Source organism: Moschus berezovskii, chromosome 10, assembly GCF_049115385.1.
Source record: "Moschus berezovskii isolate FMDL1 chromosome 10, NW_MosBer_1.0, whole genome shotgun sequence".
NCBI classification, from domain to species: Eukaryota; Metazoa; Chordata; class Mammalia; order Artiodactyla; family Moschidae; genus Moschus; species Moschus berezovskii.
In genome coordinates this window covers 98,535,556-98,555,715 of record NC_142469.1, presented here as the reverse complement: position 1 = coordinate 98,555,715, position 20,160 = coordinate 98,535,556, and the positions used below count along the sequence as shown (strand labels likewise).

The 20,160-nt window shown below is 39.1% G+C and overlaps 1 protein-coding gene across 10 annotated transcripts in view; it reads right to left on the bottom strand.

Annotated features, from left to right (window-relative positions):
* The window catches only part of SCAF8 (SR-related CTD associated factor 8), a 215,572-nt gene that overhangs the window by 107,715 nt on the left and 87,697 nt on the right, over positions 1 to 20,160 (bottom strand). For 8 of the 10 annotated variants that reach the window (XM_088840842.1, XM_088840844.1, XM_088840845.1 and 5 more), the window contains exon 20: positions 18,564 to 20,028. In XM_088840842.1, coding sequence (XP_088696968.1) covers positions 18,578 to 20,028 — 1,451 coding nt within the window. In that variant the 3' untranslated portion in view covers positions 18,564 to 18,577. Of the gene's footprint in view, positions 1 to 624; positions 20,029 to 20,160 lie in introns of all 10 variants that reach the window. The other 2 variants (XM_088840850.1, XM_088840851.1) reach the window with 1 other exon arrangement.

Genomic DNA, 20,160 nt, shown 5'->3' with positions numbered 1-20,160 from the left:
TATCGGGGGCCTATGATAGGTTACACACAAATAATTGACTGTATGGAACCCCCTTTTTTTGTTCAAAGGTTAACGACACATGTATTTTTTTAAAAAACTGCCACTTCTGTCTGCTATCATGGGTAAAAGTCATAATCTTCTAAATTTTGCCATGTTTTAAAAATACAGCCAATGATCTTCATTCAAGCTGTTTTCAAACACATTAAGGGGCTTCCCTGGTGGCTCAGACAGTTAAGAATCTGCCTGCTAATGCAGGAGACAAGGGTTTCATCCCTGGGTCGGGGAAGAACCCCTGGAGAAGGAAACGGCAACCCACTTCAGTATTTTTGCCTGGAAAATCCCATGGACAGAGAAGCCTGGTGGGCTACAGTCCATAGGGTCACAGATAAGTCGGACATAACTTATCGACTAAACAACAACAGGGGATTATTTCTCTTCAATTCTTATCTGATTCCCAGTCTCTCAGAATAAGTCCTACAACTACATTTACTACTTACAGAAGCCATCTCTCCATATTCTAGAGAATATGGCTTCGCATCAGGAAATATACAGTCAACTAAATGGGGCAACAATAGTAACGGCAGATTTCATACTATGAAATGAACTCAGCATTTACTTACATACCTATAAATCCAATTTGTTTTTGTAGAAACAAATCAGCAAATAATAAATATCACTTCAGGGGCTCCAGAACTTTTTTTAAAAAGGAAGATCCTGATAAGCACTCATGTGGAAATTTCGGGAATGATTTATAGGTTGGTTCTTGGGAAACCAATCTGGAATGTTTACATAACTGACTACGTCTATTCACTGTAAATTTGCCAGAAGCACTCAGTAAACATTTTAGCCTTTTGTTGTTTTGGCTGATTTATTCAAAATCACAGCATATCCGTTGATGTGTCTGCCATAATAATAATGTAAAGGATATATGTGTGCATGCTCAGTTGTGTCCAAATCTTTGTGACCCATGGACTGCAGCCTGCCAGGCTCCTCTGTCTATGGGATTTCCCAAACAGGAATACTAGAGTGGGTTGTCATTTCCTTCTCCAGAGGATATTCCAGACCCAGGAATCAAACCCACATCTGCAGCACCTCCTACACTCACAGGTGGATTCTTTACCACTAGCATCACCTGGGAAGCCCTAGTTGCAGTATGAAAACTCTAAATGAATACTGAATATATTTAATGCAACATTGTTTTCTGTTACCAGAAATAGTATTTTAAAGATGTCTAAAAATTTTCTTTTAAAACTTCAAGGAAAAAAAACTTTAAAACTTTAAAATTGTTCAAGTATATAACTCTTTAATGGAAAATAACCAAAGGTAATAGGTGTTGGAGAAGGAAATGGCAACACACTACAGTGTTCTTGCCTGGAGAATCCCAGGGATGGGGGAGCCTCGTGGGAGGCCATCTATGGGGTCGCACAGAGTCAGACACGACTGAAGCGACTCAGCAGCAGCAATAGGTGTTCTTCTTCTCTTTTTTTAAATAATACAGTAGAGGGAAGAATACTATGAATAAAAAAATTGCTCAGGTAGAGTCCACTTTTGGGGTCCACTATGATCAGTAATCACCATTCTTTAGAATAGAGCTACAAAATAGAACTTTCTGGCTGTCCAATTTGGGAGCCGCAACCACACATGGTTACTGGGAATTTTAAGTGTGGGTGGTGTGACTGGTCAAGAGAATTTTGAATTTTTAGCAGTTTAAATAGCCACGTATGACTAAGCACTTCCTTGCTGGACAGTGCAGATGTTGAATGAGAGGCAACGTGCCATAAAAGGGCCACACCACTAATATTCTGGAAACTTTTAAAAAGTGAGACAGACTGGGGTTATTTATAATGAAGGAGGGGGACAGTGAAGGAAACTGAACTTCCAAAGAAATATACACTTGACTTCTAAAAATTTCACAGCGCCTCCTTCAAATCCACGGATGAGGGCTCTGAAGAGAATCAAATTTAAATCTTAGCATGTAAAGTTTTAAAATCAGTTTCAAAGAATCTGGGAAGGAAACTTGGAAATTTAGATGTCTGGTCAAAACATCTAACTTTGAGCCTTCATGGTGTTTCTTTTTAGAACCATTACTCAAAACTATCAGATTTCCCAAAACTTTTAGAAATTATGCTATAAAAAATTTAATACTACAACTGAAATTCTACTACACAAAAATTGTTTTATTTAACACCATTCACCTTTGTATGTTCATCTTCGAGCTGAGTCACACTGCTTACAATAATGTTTAAATAATAAAGCCTTGATAGTTTTCAATCTTTTCATCTCATTTACCAATGACTTTTCTTTTCTAAGCCTTTCATACTTTATTATATACATTCCTTATGGGGCACATTGCCAATACCTACAGGGTAAAGTGAGGCCAAGATAAACTTTGGGACCTCCCCCTCCACAGTCAGAAAGGGCCGAAAGGAATCCAGGAATTGATCCAAATCCATAGATCTATAGGCCCACCCTCATCCCAAGATTTATATATATATTATATATAATATATATATATATATATAGTCTTCCCTGGTGGCTCAGGTGGTAAAGAATCTGCCTCCAATGCAGGAGACCCAGGAACCCTGAGTCAGGAAAATCCCCTGGAGAAGGGAATGGCAATCCACTCCAGTATTCTTGCCTGGAGAATTCCATGGACAAAGGAGCCTGGTGGGCTACAGCCCATGGGGTTGCAAAGAGTCAGACAAGATTGAGCTCACACACAGACACATATATGTGTATATATATTCCATTTGAACATAGGAAATCCCACATTTGTTGGGGAAAAAATGACCTAGAATCCTATTTCTCAAATTTTATAATTACTACAAATCACCTGATGAAATGATGAGTAAGCAGGTCTGGGAGGGAATCGGCTGGTCAGTAGGGATTCTGAGTTTCTATCAAGCTTCCAAGAGTGTTGCTGCAGTTACAGGTCTAAGGCTTTGTATAGCTGAGAACTGATTTCACTATAGATTTCAGCGATCTTTTTGTTTTTTTGACTCTAACTTCTTTTCAACGTTCACTTATTCTTTCAACAAAGTTTTTACTGAATGTATATTATGAGGCAGGCAATTCACTAGGAGGATAAATAAGATCTGATCTCAGCTCTTACGGAAGAAAAGGGCTACTTTCCCAGGGGGAGCAGAAAAGGTTGAAGCTGTGGCACTTGTACAGAGCCTTGGAGATAAAAAGGAGTCTGCAGAGTGGAGAAGACAAGCATTCCTACTCAGGCAGAAGGAACAGCAAGACAGGCTGTAAAGCACTCTCGAGGAACTGTAGATTACATCAAACTGCCAAAACACATGGTGTTTATGGTAGACATCAGATAGGGGCCAGGGAAAGGTAAACAGATCAGGGAGCCCAACATGGCAACCCACTCACTCCAGTGTTCTTGCCTGGAGAATTCCATGGACAGAGGAGCCTGGCGGGCTGTAGTCCATGGGATTGCAAAGAGTTGGACATGACTGAGCAACCAACATTTTCACTTTCTGCACTTTTGAGGTCTCTATATGATGAGCTCTGATAATGGGTGTTAACATACGGAAAAGCCCATGCACTTCATCCAAAACCTGACTACAAATGGTACATAAGCCTACAGCCAAAAAAGTTTACTGGAGGCAAACATGTTCCTACAGCAATCAGTGTTATCTCTAAAGCTGTCAGATTATGTTTTTATTCCTCCAAAGACAAATGAAAAGTGCACATGATTTGGAAACATGCTGAGAGGTGTTAAGAATTGAGAAAGGCAATGTAAGTACAGTTAAAAAAACAGCCTGGATATAAATAACTCTATTTAACAAATCTAAGGGTTTCAATACCTGGCTCACAACTCAGCTATTGATGAAACAACAACCCTTATCATCTATTTACTGCTGCAAGCTACTGCATCAAATTATTTCAGGAGGAACATTAAGCAGATAAAACTTCAGTATATATGCCAATCGATTCAAGAGTCAATAATCTTATCTATAGCACTGTTTTTGTTGTAAGCTACTTAAAATTCAGGAACAGAACAGCTAATTGACTAAATGATACAAGATGTGACTGTATCTCAAATGAGGCACCAAACAGTAATATCTGAACAGCGTTCAATGGAAAGTAACATCATGTCATGTCACCTTAAGAACTAAAAACCGTACAGTTCAAACTGAGAGGTCACTGGGCTAACTATTCAAGTTAGGCACAAAGTTTTCAATGGTAAAATATGTCAGGGCCACAATGAAGTGGTTTCAGTTCTAACGCTAATAACTGTGAGCAGAGAGATGTGGAAAACTCACGGCTCAGCAGGAGAGACTCCCTGGATAGATTAACAGTATCTGTCATTGTTGTACCTGTAAAATATATGCATCTTTTGAGGAAAGAAGGAAAATGCTGGGACACTTTCCATACTCTTTAACCTTGTTCTAGATAAAAATTAGCGCACCAATACACGGTAAAAAATTCTGTCACCAATGAGGATTACAATGCTAACTTTCCCCAGACTCAAGGCTCTTTCTATTGTGCAAGTTATAGGAAAAAGGCACCCTAAAATACGTCAAGTCCTGCTCCTGGGGCTTCACAGATTTTCAATTAACAATGAAAGTTTTAAGATCAGAAGAATACAAGAAAGCCAGAAGCCAGAAGGCTGCTAAGGTCTCAGCAATCCCCTTAACAGAAGTGGATTCCAGATTTTAAATGCTTAAAGCAGAGGGGTGTGGGAAGAACCACTGAAAACAGTACCAATTCCCTTCTGCTAGGATAAGTTGTAATGTTAAAGAGGGCCCAAGGGTGTGGTGATGCTGGTGGTAAAGAACCCGCCTGCCAATGCAGGAGACGTAAGAGACGCGGGTTCAATCCCTGAATCAGGAAGCTTCCCGATGGAGGAGGGCATGGCAACCCACTCCAGTATTCTTGCCTGCAGAATCCCATGGACAGAGGAGCCTGGCGGGCTACAGCCCACAGGGTCGCAGAGTCGGAGACAACTGAAGCGACTCAGCACGCAAAGGGTGTACATCAGACTGTGCGCAGGAGCACCTATAAAGTTCTCTTTCCTGGGCTAAATTCTAAAACCATATAAATGTCTGGCGTTTTTGCATGTTTATCATCACCCCAAGAGGTCTGCTGCTTGGGTTTCAAATGTGAACTCTAAATACACGATGAGTCAAACATACTGTCCTTATTCCCATCAATCCATGCTATGCACCAATGGTCCAATGAAATAATGTATTTTACTCTGAATTTATCAGTCGGATAAAAAGGACTTCAGAATGATGGTTCACAAGTTACAATATCCAAAAGAAAAGCCATAAAACAGCCTTCAAGAAATTCACAAAAAATAAAAATAGAAGGTTTCTTTTTGTCAGAACAGTGAACATCAAACAGGTCAGAAGGCCAAGAAGGGGCACACGCGCCCACGGCTCTGTTCCTCTCACTCCTGTCTTCTCTCTGAAGTCGTTCAGTCTCAATTAACTTGTGGCATTGTTTGGAACCGGCTAGTTCAAAGAAGCTGGAGAAAATCCACAGTGAACCACAGTACTGATGGCATGGAGAGCAGCAGACAGTCCTGATGGTTTTAGAGAGCACCATCAGGTTATAATAAACCAGAAGATGAATCGTAACTCACAAATCATCTAAAGCTACTGCTTTTCCTTTTTAAGCCAGCTGTCACAAGTATTACTGCTTTAAAAATTAAAGGCAGCTTTCCTGTTCACTCTTGTTCTCTGAGAATACATGTAGTATTGAGTAAAATCCTAAGGACAGAGGAGCCTGGTGGGCTACAGTCCACGGGGTCCCAGAGTTGGACACGACTGAGTGACGAAGCACGCGCGCACACATACACACACGTATTAATTTCCTCTTCTTGGGGCATTTAAAGGAGTCATTTTTTTCAAGAGTGGGTTGAATCGGATGAGAATTTATCCAGCTTTAAAGATCTAATTCCTAAGAGCTACAAGTCTGATAAGCAGATGTGAGACTCAAAGCAGAAAAAAAGACTGGTTTTAAGTTGTCTGCTTCCTGAAAGAATATTCAAGTACCATTGTGAAGTCACTCAGTCGTGTCCGACTCTTTGCAACCCCATGGACTGTTGCCTACCAGGCTCCTCCGTCCGTGGGATTCTCCAGGCAAGAGTACTGGAGTGGGTTGCCATTTCCTTCTCCAGGGATCTTCCCAACCCAGGGATCGAACCTGGGTCTCCCGCATTGGAGGCAGACGCTTTAACCTCTGGGCCACCAGGGAAGCCTCAAGTACCATTACAAAGGATCAAAAGAAAATCTACAAGGCTTGCTAAAGGTTCTTTGAGAAGGTGTCTGGTATATACACATTTGCATGTGCGTATATTTACGTGTGTAAGCTGTATTAGATTATCAGAAACCATTTTCAAATGTTAAAAATGTAAACAGTCAGGACAGAAACAAAAACCAAGTAAGACTACTCATTGAGCAATGGAAAAAAAATTTACTATTAAAAATCAACTTGGCTCCGGCACGTCCAGCCAGAAGAGGAGCTTTGTTTAAGGTGCCAAAGTAGGTATCTGACAATAGTCCCAACAACAAGGAGTAAGTAGTCAATAACTCACTTTCTTTTTCTACCAGACCACCAACCACTAGAGCTACAGAAAGGGATACAGAGCTGTCTAAACTTTGAGGAGCAAAGGGAAGAGCAGCAAAGCATTCTACTGGAGAAACAGAAACTCACACTTTGCAAGGGCTCAATAACTCACCACAAAATGTCAGCCTTATTCAGCTCTCTCGACTTAGATGTCATGGCTGTTTTCAAGACCTGGTTATACTACTTCTGTATACTCTTAATTGGAGAAGAAAATGGCAGCCCACTCCAGTCCTCTTGCCTGGAGAATCCCATGGACAGAGGAGCCTGACAGGCTACAGTCCACGGGATCGCAAGTCGGACACAACTTAGTGACTAAACCACCACCATATACTCTTAAAACCATTTCCATCTGATATTTAGTATGTCAGAAACAGTCAAGGCCATACCCTAGTCTACAACCCTTGGAGAGTTAGAATAATCACACCTGGAGGTTCATGAGATCCAAAGGTTAGTCAGTGCCTTTATTCCCATAGCTTCTCAGCTGAATCCCCCATCCATCAGAATTCTTGCTTCATCCATAAACATTCCCACATACCCTACTTATACTATCAGTTAAATGAAAAATACTGGTGTGAGGGAAGCCCTTCTCTGGCCCTTTGAACACTGATACTAGTTGAGAAATCATTCTTCATCTACCATTAATTAAAACGTACACTACTGATTCTATTTGCTCAGAGTATGAAAGTCACGTTACGAAGAGAGTATTTAACACACAGCTCAAATTACAACAATGGCTTTGAACTGTGACCCTGGTGACAATTAAGACTTTGTCCTTAGACCTCTTCATTTTGAGTCCCAGCTCTGTATGTGTGTAGCGTGTGGCCAAGAAACAATACGGCTGTAACGCGGTGAAGGGGTTGCTGCATTCCAAGTTGAGCTTTCTATATGAAGGTAACAATTACATTTTACATTACCCTCTGAAGAATCTAGCTATTATTTTTCTAAAGCTCTGATGAGAAATTAAATTACTGCTTTACCTTTGGAAGTACAGGTAACTATGGTTATGGTGGCATTTCATGATTTCCAATGAAACCAAGATCCCTACTATGTCTTCCTAAACTGGTTGCTATGAATGACCAAAATAACCTCACTTCTTTCTCTCAAATAGATAATCTCTTTTGAGATCTCAAATTTTATTTGACAGACTTCATTTGGGATAAAATAACTCTAAACATGTTTTTCAAACTCTCAGTATTATACAAAGAGGTCTAATAGAAATGTTTTAAAATCATTTTTCTAAATGTGGTTTCCCCGTATAATGGATTGAGTCAGACACAACTGCTAAAAATTTATTTCCACAATTAACAACTTTTTTTTTTTGGTCGAATGGCTGAATGGTGTGGCTTATGGATCTTAGTTATCCAACCAGGGATCGAACCCTTGCCCTCAGCAGTGAAAGCACAGTCTTATCCACTGGACAGCCAAGGAATTCTCAACTTTTTTTTTTTTTAGTATGAATACATTCATGGGAAATGTGTAAATCTTTTTTTCCCCTTAATCGGCCTTTTTCAAGTCTCATGAAAAAATATCTACTCTTAACACCTGAGTACCTACTTCACTGAGTAAGAAAATCAGGAACACTTTTTAGCCACTGAATTGTTACTATCTGGACATAGGACCAACTGGCCTGGGCTCTACATGCTTGTGGGTAGCATACCACTGTTACCTTCTCCCACCTGGAAGGGGTTTCGGTATCCGCTGAATAGCTCGGAGACACTGTTGTGTGTACTGATGGGCAAACAGGACCTTGCCCGAGGCTGCTCTAGTCTATTTGTTTCTCCCTGGCCTCTGTATTCCTTCCCATATTTAGACAATCAACAAAAGAAAACGAAGCTTCAGTACTTTGGCCACCTGACGCAGAGTTGATTCACTGGAACAGACTTTGATGCTGGGAAAGATTCAAGGCAAAAGAGGGCAGCAGAGGATGAGATGGTTAGATACCATCACCGACTCAATGGACATGAATTTGAGCAAACTCTGGGATTTAGGGAAGGGCAGAGAAGCCTAGTGTGCCGCAGTCTGTGGGGTTGCAGAGTCGCACATGAACTTAGCAACTGAACAAGAACCAAAGAAAGGAAGCTTTCTAACTGTTCTTAGACCACTGCCATCCCTTCCTGATTGGTAAGCCAGGTGTGCCAGCAGGCTTGCCACTGGCCTAGCTAATCAGACTTCCTGTGTTTCAAGACTGGACCAGAAACACAAATACAGCTCGAATAACTAAGTAAGCTTTAGAGGCAGGAAAAGTTTGGAGCGTTAAAGCTCCCTGATATGGGGTTGTAATATAAAATCTGCATATATTATCCCTTAATTATCTGCAATTAACATATACCACTGATTTGCATGCCCCCAAAGTCACTATTTGGGCTTCTCAAGTGGCGCTGGTGGTAAACATCCTGCTTTCCAATGCAGGAGAGGTAAGAGACACAGATTCGGTTCCCTGGGTTGAGCGGATCCCCTGGAGGAGGAAATGGCAGCCCACTCCAGTATTCTTGTAATGAAGAATCCCACAGACAGAGGAGCCTGGCGGGCTACAGCCAGCCCACAGGGTTGCAGAGTCGGACATGACTGAAGCGACTTAACATGTACAAAGTCTCAGCCATCTTGGACAAGTATAACAACAGCAAACACCAGTGTAGTCTACAAGCCAGGCAGTGTTCTAAGTGCTTTGGAGCTCTTCAGATGAAAATCAGGAGAAGTGCCCGTTCAAATTTCCACAAGTCATAGGGAATACTGTTAAAAGACCTATTTGGTAAAGACCTATATAATCAGACCACTTGGATTCTGAAAAACAAAGCTGTTTTTCAAAGATTTTGCTAAATAATTGTATGGAAAAAAAGAGAAATATATTAAGGTTATACCACTAAATGAAAATAACAAATTGTTAACTTATTTGGTAAATGAGAAAGCTATTTCTAACAAACCACTGAAATAGCAAAACGATAGTCATTATCACTTGCTTAACAGAAAATCTGGACAAAACAAAAAATGCTAACATACTACAAAAAATAAACAGAAATGAAATACACTGCATATTTTCAGTGAGCTATATTTAATGAAGTCTAAAACCTTCATATTTAAAAGTCAGCATGAATCATTTTAAGTGCAAGAAAAAATTGCAGGAGACGCTTTGCTATATGTTACTATTATTGGATTTTCTTTGCAGATTTGTTAGTTCAAGTATGACTAAAAAACATAAAATTATGGGTATTACAAATTCACCTAAAAAGCTAGGCAGTGTCTATCATAATTAACAATGAAATCCTATACAGATGCGTTTCATCACTCTAAAATATGACTATTTTCCCTAAGTATGTTTTATTTTTTCCTAAGTATGTTTTAAACTATTCAATGTCTATTTGAAAGTGGAAGTGTCAGTCGCTCAGTTGCTCGTTTCCAACTCTTTGGGACATGAAGGGACTGTAGCCCGCCAGGCTCCTCTGTCCATGGAATTCTCCAAGCAAGAAAACTGAAGTAGGTAGCATTCCCTTCTCCAAGGGATCTTCCCAACCCAGGGGTCAAACCTGGGTTTCCTGCATTGCAGGCAGATGCTTTACGGTCTGAGCCACCAAGGTCTATTTGCTGCTGCTGCTAAGTCACTTCAGTTGTGTCCAACTCTGTGCGACCCCATAGACGGCAGCCGGCCAGGCTCCGCCATCCCTGGGATTCCTCAGGCAAGAACACTGGAGTGGGTTGCCATTTCCTTCTCCAATGTGTGAAAGTGAAAAGTGAAAGTGAAGTCGCTCAGTCGTGTCCGACTAGTAGCGACCCCATGGACTGCAGCCCACCAGGCTCTTCTGTCCATGTGATTTTCTAGGCAAGAGTACTGAAGTGGCTTGCCATTGCCTTCTCCAAAGGTCTATTTACTTAAATAGTTACAGAATTCAGCCATAGGCTGTTACGAAATGTGTCCTCCAAAAATGTGTAAGTTCCAACTTCCAGTAGCTCAGAATGGGACCTCATTTGGAAACAGTCATTATAAATATCATTAGTTAAGAAGAGGTCATGCTGGAGTAGGGTGGGCCCCTAATTCAATATAACTAGTATCTAATTTAAGAAGAAAATTTACCAACAGACATAAAAGGAAGGTGATACGAAGACACGTGATCGAAGAGCAACTTGACGCCAGAGGCAGAGACTGAAGTGATGTGTCTACAAGCCGAGAATAACAAGGACTGCTGAGAACTTCCACAAGTTGGGAAAAGACAAGAGAGGCTCTCCTCTAGTGTTCAGAGAGAGCATGGCCCTGCCAACAGCTCGATTTCAGATTTTAGCCTCTAGAACGGTAAGAGATTCTGTTTCTGTTGTTCTGAGTCACTCACTTTTTGGTATGTTGTTCCAGCAGCTCTATGGAATTATACAGACCACATGTTAAAATTAAAATCTGTGGCGCTAGTGCTAAAGAATCCACCTGCAACGCAGCAGATGTAACCTTGGTTTGATCCCTGGGTCGGGAAGGTCCTCCTGAGGAGGGCATGGCAACCCACTCCAGTATTCTTGCCTGGAGAATCTCACGGACAGAGGAGCCTGTGGGGGCTACAGTCCATAGTGTTGTGAAGACCTGGACACAACTTGAGTGAACTCCGGGAGTTGGTGATGGACAGGGAGGCCTGGCGTGCTATGATTCATGGGGTCGCAAAGAGTCGGACACGACTGAGCGACTGAACTAACTAACTAAAGCGACTTAGCATACGTCCAAGAGTATCTTTTAAAGTAAAGTACAGCTTTGCCTGGTCAGCAAAAACCTGGGTTCAAATACCTGTACAAATCAAAAGCTGTGTGACTGTGGACTTCAGTTTGCTTATTTGTAAAGAAGGGAAATGGCTCCTACAGAAAAGTATGTTTCTGAAGATAAATGATACAGAATGTCCATGACACAGAGGTTAAAATTTTTCTCTCTCCACTCTCAAACCCTTCTCCCTGTAATGAGAAGGAGCTTTAACATATGGTCAACAGACTATTTGGCTAACAATGCAGAAAGTAATATGATTTAAAAAAATAAAAAAGGCTGTGATTCATATATTGTTAAATACATTCTACAAAAAAACACTTTCCTAAATGAAGCCCCAACAGCTTCACTACTTAGAAATCTCTAAACCTTTACCGTGGGTATGACCACAGTGCTATATGATGTGATTATCTCAGAGTTTCATAAGATGGTAAATGCTACCCTCGCCTATATAAAAAATTCAAAGCAGTTTCAATCACCAGAGAAGGAAAGAACAATTCTTACGTAAGTTATCTTTCATACTTTCAAAGATTATTTTATTTTCAGTGCAAGTCTTCTGATTTTACTAATATCCTTACTAATGTGCAAACTGACCCGACTTCAGTAATAAACACAAGACTCATGTCACTAAAAATCAATTGTTCAAAAGCAAGAACTTTTTATTTCAAATAATAACAATAAGCAAAATAGTAATTAACTTTGGCAAGATTAGTAGAAATAGAAGAATAATTCACAGATATGGTAAGCATATTCCCCTGATGTGTGGATCAGGCAGTAATATGGCCACGATGTTTAGAATCACACGTGAAAAAAGACTTTGGAAAAGGTCACCAAAGACCAGCACCATGACATGCTGTGGATTAAACCTCAAAAGAATCTAAATTTAGTGACTTGAAGAAAACCTAGAATCAGGTTACATATTCTAAGAAAGTAAAATAACTGCAAATTATCCACTCCTACCAAAGACAACAGCTAACCTCTAGACTACGTGAATTCAAGTGGTGAATAAAAGACTTAACACTGAATGCTTACTATGTATGTGTAAAGCTAACTTTACATATTTCATTTATTTCAAGTCACAAAATATTCCTAATATAGGAGTTTTATACACAAGAAAACTAAGTACTAAGTTTTGGCTAAATATACAGTGTATAACTGGCACAGTTCAGAAAGGAGCTGCCAAAGCCACACCCTAAAATATAAATTTGCAACCTACCACTGGTGCTGCTTTACATTAAAACATTTTCAAGAATAAAAAAGCTTTGAAATTTTATTTAATTTGTGGGAAAAGGTGCTTTCAAAAAGAAATCTTAAGTATCAATGCAATACAAACCTGCCTCCGGAGTAGCAAGTTACTTAACAGTTAACAATATTATGCTATGCTACCACTTCAGGAAAAAACAAATCCTGAAAGCAGAATCTAAGCAAACGAAGCTGAAGTGAACATTCAGCCACTGGAAGAGAAGAAAGCCCCACAGACACTTGAACAGTGAAAATACCAGCTGAGCGTTTCACTGCAGCCTTTCCCTATTTAAGGATAAGCCTGGTAGGGGCTGTTCAAGTTTACATTCTTCTGCACCAAATTTATTTGCCTTTTCCAAAGAGAGCAGGAGAGGAACTAGTAGTTGGTGAGCCTCTGCTGCATGTGTCTGGCACTTTATTAAGTGGTAAGTTTTTAATCTGACAGACTTGGATTTCAATCTTTGCTGAAACATTTGCGAGCTGTGAGACCTTAGGATATTAAATCTGTGCCTGTCATTTGTAAGAGATATTAAAATAACAAATACCTCATAGGACTGTCAATGAGGATTACATTATGATGCTAATAAAATCACCCGGGTGTATGTCTATTAAATATTAGCTACTATTATCAACTAAAAAAAAAAAACAAGACAGCCTGCAGGCTAGCTGTTAAGAAATGATGCTGAGAGAGATGCAGTCACTTGGCCAAAGACAGACATCTAGAAACATTAAAGCCAGTTACAAAAACCTAAAGGTACTAAGAACTGTGTTCTCTTCAAAAGTGTTCCAATATTATTAGCCTTTCTCTCTGTCCAGCCTGCTTCCTCAGCTGCTCTTTTACAGAACACAAAACTTAAATGACCTTAGCAATCACTAAGCAAAGGAGCAGCAAACTGCTTTCAACAGACAAATCCAAACTGATGGTCTCTGCTTGGAATGATGGGTTAAAAAGGAGGATGGGAGGTGCTATGAGAACGATGAGAATTCTGAGAAAGGCAGAAAAAATTAGACGAAACAGTGATAGCTGCCCGTGGCGGGGGTAGGGGTGTGGTGTGTGTGTGAGATAGTGGTGCAAGGACAAACATCACAGGCCAACCAAGTTCCACATCCTGCCACTGCCGTGTAAGTTCAATACGCTCATGAAACGAACTCATCTGTTCTCACTAAACTAAGGGCCCAAGGTCACAAGTTCCAAGTGCGCACTCTACCACCTTCTGGGTTCTCGGCTTCCCTCATGACAGGTGATCATCCTACTGCCTGAAGCATCTAATGCTTCTCATACAATCTAAAGTTAGCCCATTAGCCCCATTTTACCCCTTTTGACACCCTACATGTATTTTTAATAAATTACTTGGAATATCTGTTCTCTATTTTGACTAGAGCAAGGCAGAGTGATTCTAAGTGTTCATATGAGGCAAAGAGCCTCCTGTTGAACTAAGGAGAGGGAACAAAAATGAGCAAAGCTCATGCCAGAACGAAGCACTGGATTGCATTAGTTTTTGATGTGCAACCACATCTAAGTAGTCCTACTAGTAACCTTTCTCCTAATCCCTGATAATACTTGCAGTTTTGTTCCAAAGGGGCACTTTCGATAATCAAAGCATTTAATTACATGGTATCTAGTAAATTTTTCTTTGAGGTATCCTATAACAAGGTTTCAGTTGAGTCAAAAATACTTCTTACAAAACCATCTCCTATACTTCCTTCCATCCCTTTCTTGCTGTAATAAATTCATTTTTAGATTAACTCGAATGTAAAACATCTGTGATGATGGACTTTTTTATTCATCCGCCAATACCAATTACAATTAAGTATATACTTTATTGAAACAGTAAAAACTCTGTATTACTAAAAAAAAAAAAAAAAAAACTTAAAAATCTCAAGTGTAGGGTACATTACATATTTACAGATTTTAACATATCTAAACTGGTAATGCATAGAAGGGATGTGTGTGTGTGGGTGTGTGTGTATAAATATGTATCTCCCCAGGAGATTCTGCATTAATAAGTCTGCAGTGACCACCCCCAACCCCATATTCTCTAAGAGCCCCACAGGTGACTCTGTCACACATCTCCTGGCTAAGAACCACAGAGAAAGTGCATTTCAAATAGCTTTCAATACCCATGCCCTCTATTTAATGCGCCCCAAAGAAAACAATCTGGGCCATTAATTTTAAATTCTAGTTCCAGAAAGTTTACATCAAGGTATCTTGTTTTTAAATCTCCCATTAAAAAATGTAGTAACCTGACTTTTCATTAGTAGAAAATAAATTTTGTAGAGCCTACTTATGGTTTAAAATGTTCCCTATAAAACCACAGCATCATCAATTAAGGAAACATAATTCTCTGCCACACTGTAGTATCTATGCTTACTTACATAATTTTATTTTGCCTATCTTAAAAATGAACATAAACGTGCTCTCCTCTTCTACATTTAAAGAGTAATATGCTAATGCTTTTCTTTGAAAGAGTTAAAAGCCCTTAAGACATTTTATTAACACAGCACCCAATAATAATGATGAAGGCACATAAGGTATAACAAAGTTATTTTTAATTGAATGTTAAATTTTTTTCACTAAATGTTGTGCCCATCTAAAATATATACAATGACAAAAAATAAAAAATTTTCCTAAATCATTAATGAATAAGGGAATATATATATGGAATATATATATACACACATATATATATTCCATATATATATATATATATATATATATATATACACACACATACCAAAGAAATACCATATTTCTTTGATTCTAAGACCCGTTCTACATTTTGACATTCCTGAATTACAAATGCATGTTATAATCACTGACATGTCATACTGGAAGCATTTTTTAATTTTTGAATGGTGCTTCTTACAATTAATGGCACCTTAGAGCTGATGAACTAGAGTTTATTTTAAAAATACTTTTTCAAACTAAAAGAGGTAACTTACTCTTTTAAAATGTAACGAAACTGTCCCATTCCCAAAAGAATCCCAAACGTGTCATTCCATAAAGCTGTATTTTGTATGAGTGAAAAATGGCCAATAAATTTGTGGAAGCAACTAAATTATCAGAACAAAGGAAACTGTCCTGGTAAGAACATATAGCTTAAATAATAACTGTATAAATTAAATATTATAGGAAGTCATTTCCAAAGTTTTAAACAAGCAATTTTATACTATTCCATCTTACAATGCTTTCCTAGTATTCTGTCCTCCCTATACAATGAAATAAAATTAAAGTAACATTTCACTGATGATACGCTGTAAAGACTACCCTGCTTTAAAAGAAGTTTCTATCTACAATACAGATGATCAAAGTGCAGTATACGCATTCATGCTAACAGAAGCCAATGTTCAATGAAATGTTTAAAGACAAAAAAAATTTAAAGATGAATGTCTACTAATGCTGCAATCTACTAACACCACAGGAAGCCACATCATTCTCTATCACAAATAAAAACTATGTGACCTCATGTCTGATGTAATTACTGCCTGCAGCAGTTCAATCTCTTTTATTGAAATATTTAGGTTACTCCTTGCACATTTCTAACTGCTCACATTCTAGTGACAGCAGTACTGTGACCAAAAGTGTCAAAAATGTGACAGGTCTTAAGTCAAATTTAGTCAAATTGTCAAAGTAAGACAATTAGCTTTTCTCTCCACCATCTAAAAAATAATAGTGTAAGTATCAGTTTGGGAAATTTGGTATCAGGATGAATAATATCCTTTCATTCAAACTTTACACAACAATAAAAGATAAAGTGAGCATAACTACACATAAGTGTTTCTCAGCTGTTTTAAGAGTGTTGCACACTTTCAAGGTGGTCTCGAGGATACAGTACTGACAGCTGATCAACAAACTTCCACCAGCAGAATCTTCAAGCCAGGGCAATACGTGTACACATTTTGTTTTCAAGTTTGCACATGAAAGCCCAAGGGTGGTAAAAAGCTTGGCATCAAAATTCACTGAAAAGTCTCACTTTTTTTTGTGGCTACTTAATACCAGGTAATGTCAATTTTAATAATGATAAATGCAACTAAAGTACTGAATAGCTTGAAAGAAATTCCAGTTAATATAATTTCCTTAAGGGCAAGGCAAATCTTCCCAGAACATTAAAACTTTGTACCAGTGTCACAGTTTTCCCCACTACCCCAAGGAAATGATATGAAACCAACTCAAATTACTGGACTGAATTCAATGACCTTAGAAATAAACACCGATTTCCATTCTCATCTACTTTTCCAAAAAAATAAATAAATAACATACTATTTCTATTTCAGAACATGTAAGAAGAAAAGAATATTTCTGGCGAGGAACCTTAAAGACCTCTAGATCACAAGAGGTAAGCAAAACCACCCAATTTTAAATGACTGGTGTATGGCTATCATTTCTGGGGGAAGCCTGACAAGCAAAACTGAAGAATTTTAGATAAATAGAACCAATGATGAATTATCAGAAGAGGAAACAAATGACTATTCACGGGACCAAATGAAAGCCTTCATTAGAAACAAAAAAAAACAAAACACCAATGGTTTTATATATGTGTGTATATATGTAAAATTCAAAGGAGAAACAATCAGCAAATAAATGAAATGCAAAAGCAAATAATAATAAATATAACCAGAAACTAATCCCCAATTTTTCTGCTACTCGGGTTTACTTTGGAGGCTAATCTGAAACAGTGTCACGCAGAGCCTACAAAACCCAGGACGGACACACTGTTTCTGGAATACAAATTAATGTTTTTAAATCCACCAACACCCAAAACTCTACATTTTGTGCAATTAAGGAATTCACTTTAGGCAAGTGACCAGTAAGTATCAGTAAGTACAAGCACTATCTATGCAGAATAGCAATTATAATGTGAAAGAAAGCAATGCAAGCATTTACGGGAAATTCGGCTCCATGCTAAATCTGACTTCATGCTTAACTGTACTAAAAAAGAACCGCCATACTGTCAGTGTATCTCTTTACAATATTTCATATTTTACCATCACAGAGGCTAGGAGCTGTAACTATGAGCAATGTCAATTAGTCAAATTTCTCTAATTTTCTACCTAGTTTTAAAGAATATTTTATTATCTGAACTATCAACTTTCTATTTTTCTCTGTATGTGCATGAAACAGACATACAGAGAAACAGAAAAATCTACATATGACTTACACAATAAATATGCACAGATATTACACATATACTAATGAGACTGCATGATTTTTTATATCAAAGTACATGCTTTTCCCACACACGGTTCTTTGTTGTTACTAAGAATAATAGAAAACTTCTGCAACAACTAAGCACATGCTGCTAATGATCCATGGTTTTAAGAATTTGTAGGTTAAAAAAATACAATTCCTAGAACACTGTTATCAAACAAAGAAGTTTTATTGGCATCTAAAAACAAAGTTCACCCAACATTGAAACGTACTTTAATATTGATGTTGTTTTCTTTTTTCTTTTGAACTCACTGCAGTATGAGGAACAAATCACAAACACTTACTTTGGAGAAACAGAGACCAGAGTGTAGATTTTACAAAATCACTTTTTAAAATCTCTGTATTGTGCTCCTCAAATAGTTAGAGCCAGTCTTTGCATAAAATATCACAGCTTTGTCTATTACCTTAAAATTCTGCAGCAGCCTGAAGATATGGATAAGATATACCATCACTTGCTATTCTGAAATATATCTATTACCATATCCAACCTAATGGTAGTATCTAAAAAAAATTCTTTCTTCCATAGGAAGTCTCTGACAAGCTGTTATTCGTTTCCTTGAAGTTAAAAGAATCAGGGGGCAACATTTATATTTTATCAGAAAAATAAAAAAATGTTTACCTACCATGTTCATATTAAGAACAATGTCTATACAAGTCAGTTGTACAATTATTTTAAGAGAAAGGTGAACATGAACATCAGATTAACTTAATTCTGGCAGACAAAAGTGAACAACTATGGTCCAGTCAGCCATTAACCTATTACAGAGAGATGACAACTTTACAAAATGTATCTTTTACCTACTGAGTGATGATTATGTCCCCTCAGTTTCTGTGCTTTCTACCACTGGTTCACTCTCTATATCAGCAACTGTGTCACTCTTCTCCTTGCTTATTTCACTTGAAGATGCCAGCTTTTCATACAGTTCAGGATCACTCTGCGCTGGTAAAGGTGGGGGCTGGGCATGTCTCTCAGTATTTTCACCATTAACCTGAGGCACGTTATCACCTTTTCGTTGAGAAGCGGCCCCTTCAAAAAACTCAAAAACCCGAGCATGAGGAGGGGGGATCCAGGTGTTTTGAATTCTATCACGTCCAAGACGATTCCCATTCATTTCTCTGCAGAAATCAAAATCTCTGTCATCCCTGTCCCTCTGCCTCTCCCAGGGTCTTCTGCGGTCATCAAAATCTCTGTGAACTTCTTGTCCGAATCCTCTGTTCCAAGGACCACTTCGAGGATCAAACCGGTAGTTTCCAGACCGAAATCTACCTCTTTCTTCATGTAAGCCTTTCGGACCGCCATAGACTGGTAGAACTCGATGCTCTCGCTCATCAAAATCTCTGTGCCCCCAGGGCTTCTCTGGATTAAAGCCAAAGTGGTCTCTTCGGCCAAGATGATCTATGCCTGGCCTCACAAGATTCTCCCTGATATCTACGGGAGGTCTTCCAAAATGATCTCTACCGTCTAGCGGAGGCCTTCCAGGTCCTTCTCGTGGATCAACAGGTCGTCCAACCACATCCCTAACATCCACCGGGGGAGGTCTACTGATGGCTTCCCTGGGTTCGATGGGAGGGAACCGGTAATCTCTGTCACCTTCCTGCTGGATGTTATCATTCCCAAGTGGTATCCTTTTTTCTGGGTTAGGAACATTTTCTACATTTTGTCTTCCAGGAACTAGAAAAGGTCTTTCAGGTGGACTAAAAATATCTCCTGGAGGAAAAGGACCACGGGGTGGTGGATGCAGAGCTGAATCAAGTACTACTGGGGGAGGGAGTCCCCGCTGGGGTGGAATTCCAGGCTGTATTAAAGGGAATCGTGGTCCAGGCGTCTGTGGTATCAGTCCTGGACGAATGTCTAACATTGGCATTGCAGGCATCCTTTGATTAGGAAGATTTAAAGGGGGTAAGTTTTGAGGCCCAGCTGGTGGTTGTGTTCCCAAAAGCCCAGAAGTACTTGGAACACCAGGTGGCTGTACTCCGAGAAGTCCGGAACTATTAGGCATATTTGGGGGGAGCACTCCCAAAAGTCCAGAACTACTTGACACATTTGGTGGCTGTAATCCCAAAATTCCAGAGTTACTTAGAATATTTGGTGGCTGGGCTCCAATAATCCCAGAACTACTGGAAACATTAGATGGCCGGACTCCAAGAATTTCATTATTACTGGATACGTTTGGTCTTTGGACTCCCAGAATTCCAGAATTGCTTGTCACATTTGGCGGCTGTCCTAAAATCGCAGGGCCACTTGAAATATCATTTGGAATCACTAAAATGGAAAGGGAAAAAATAACATAATCAATCACCCTGGTGTGAAAAAGAAACTACACAGTTAAGTCCCCTACATACGCACGTTCAAGCTGTGAACTTTCTAAGATGTCAACGTGTGCTCGCAGGCCCA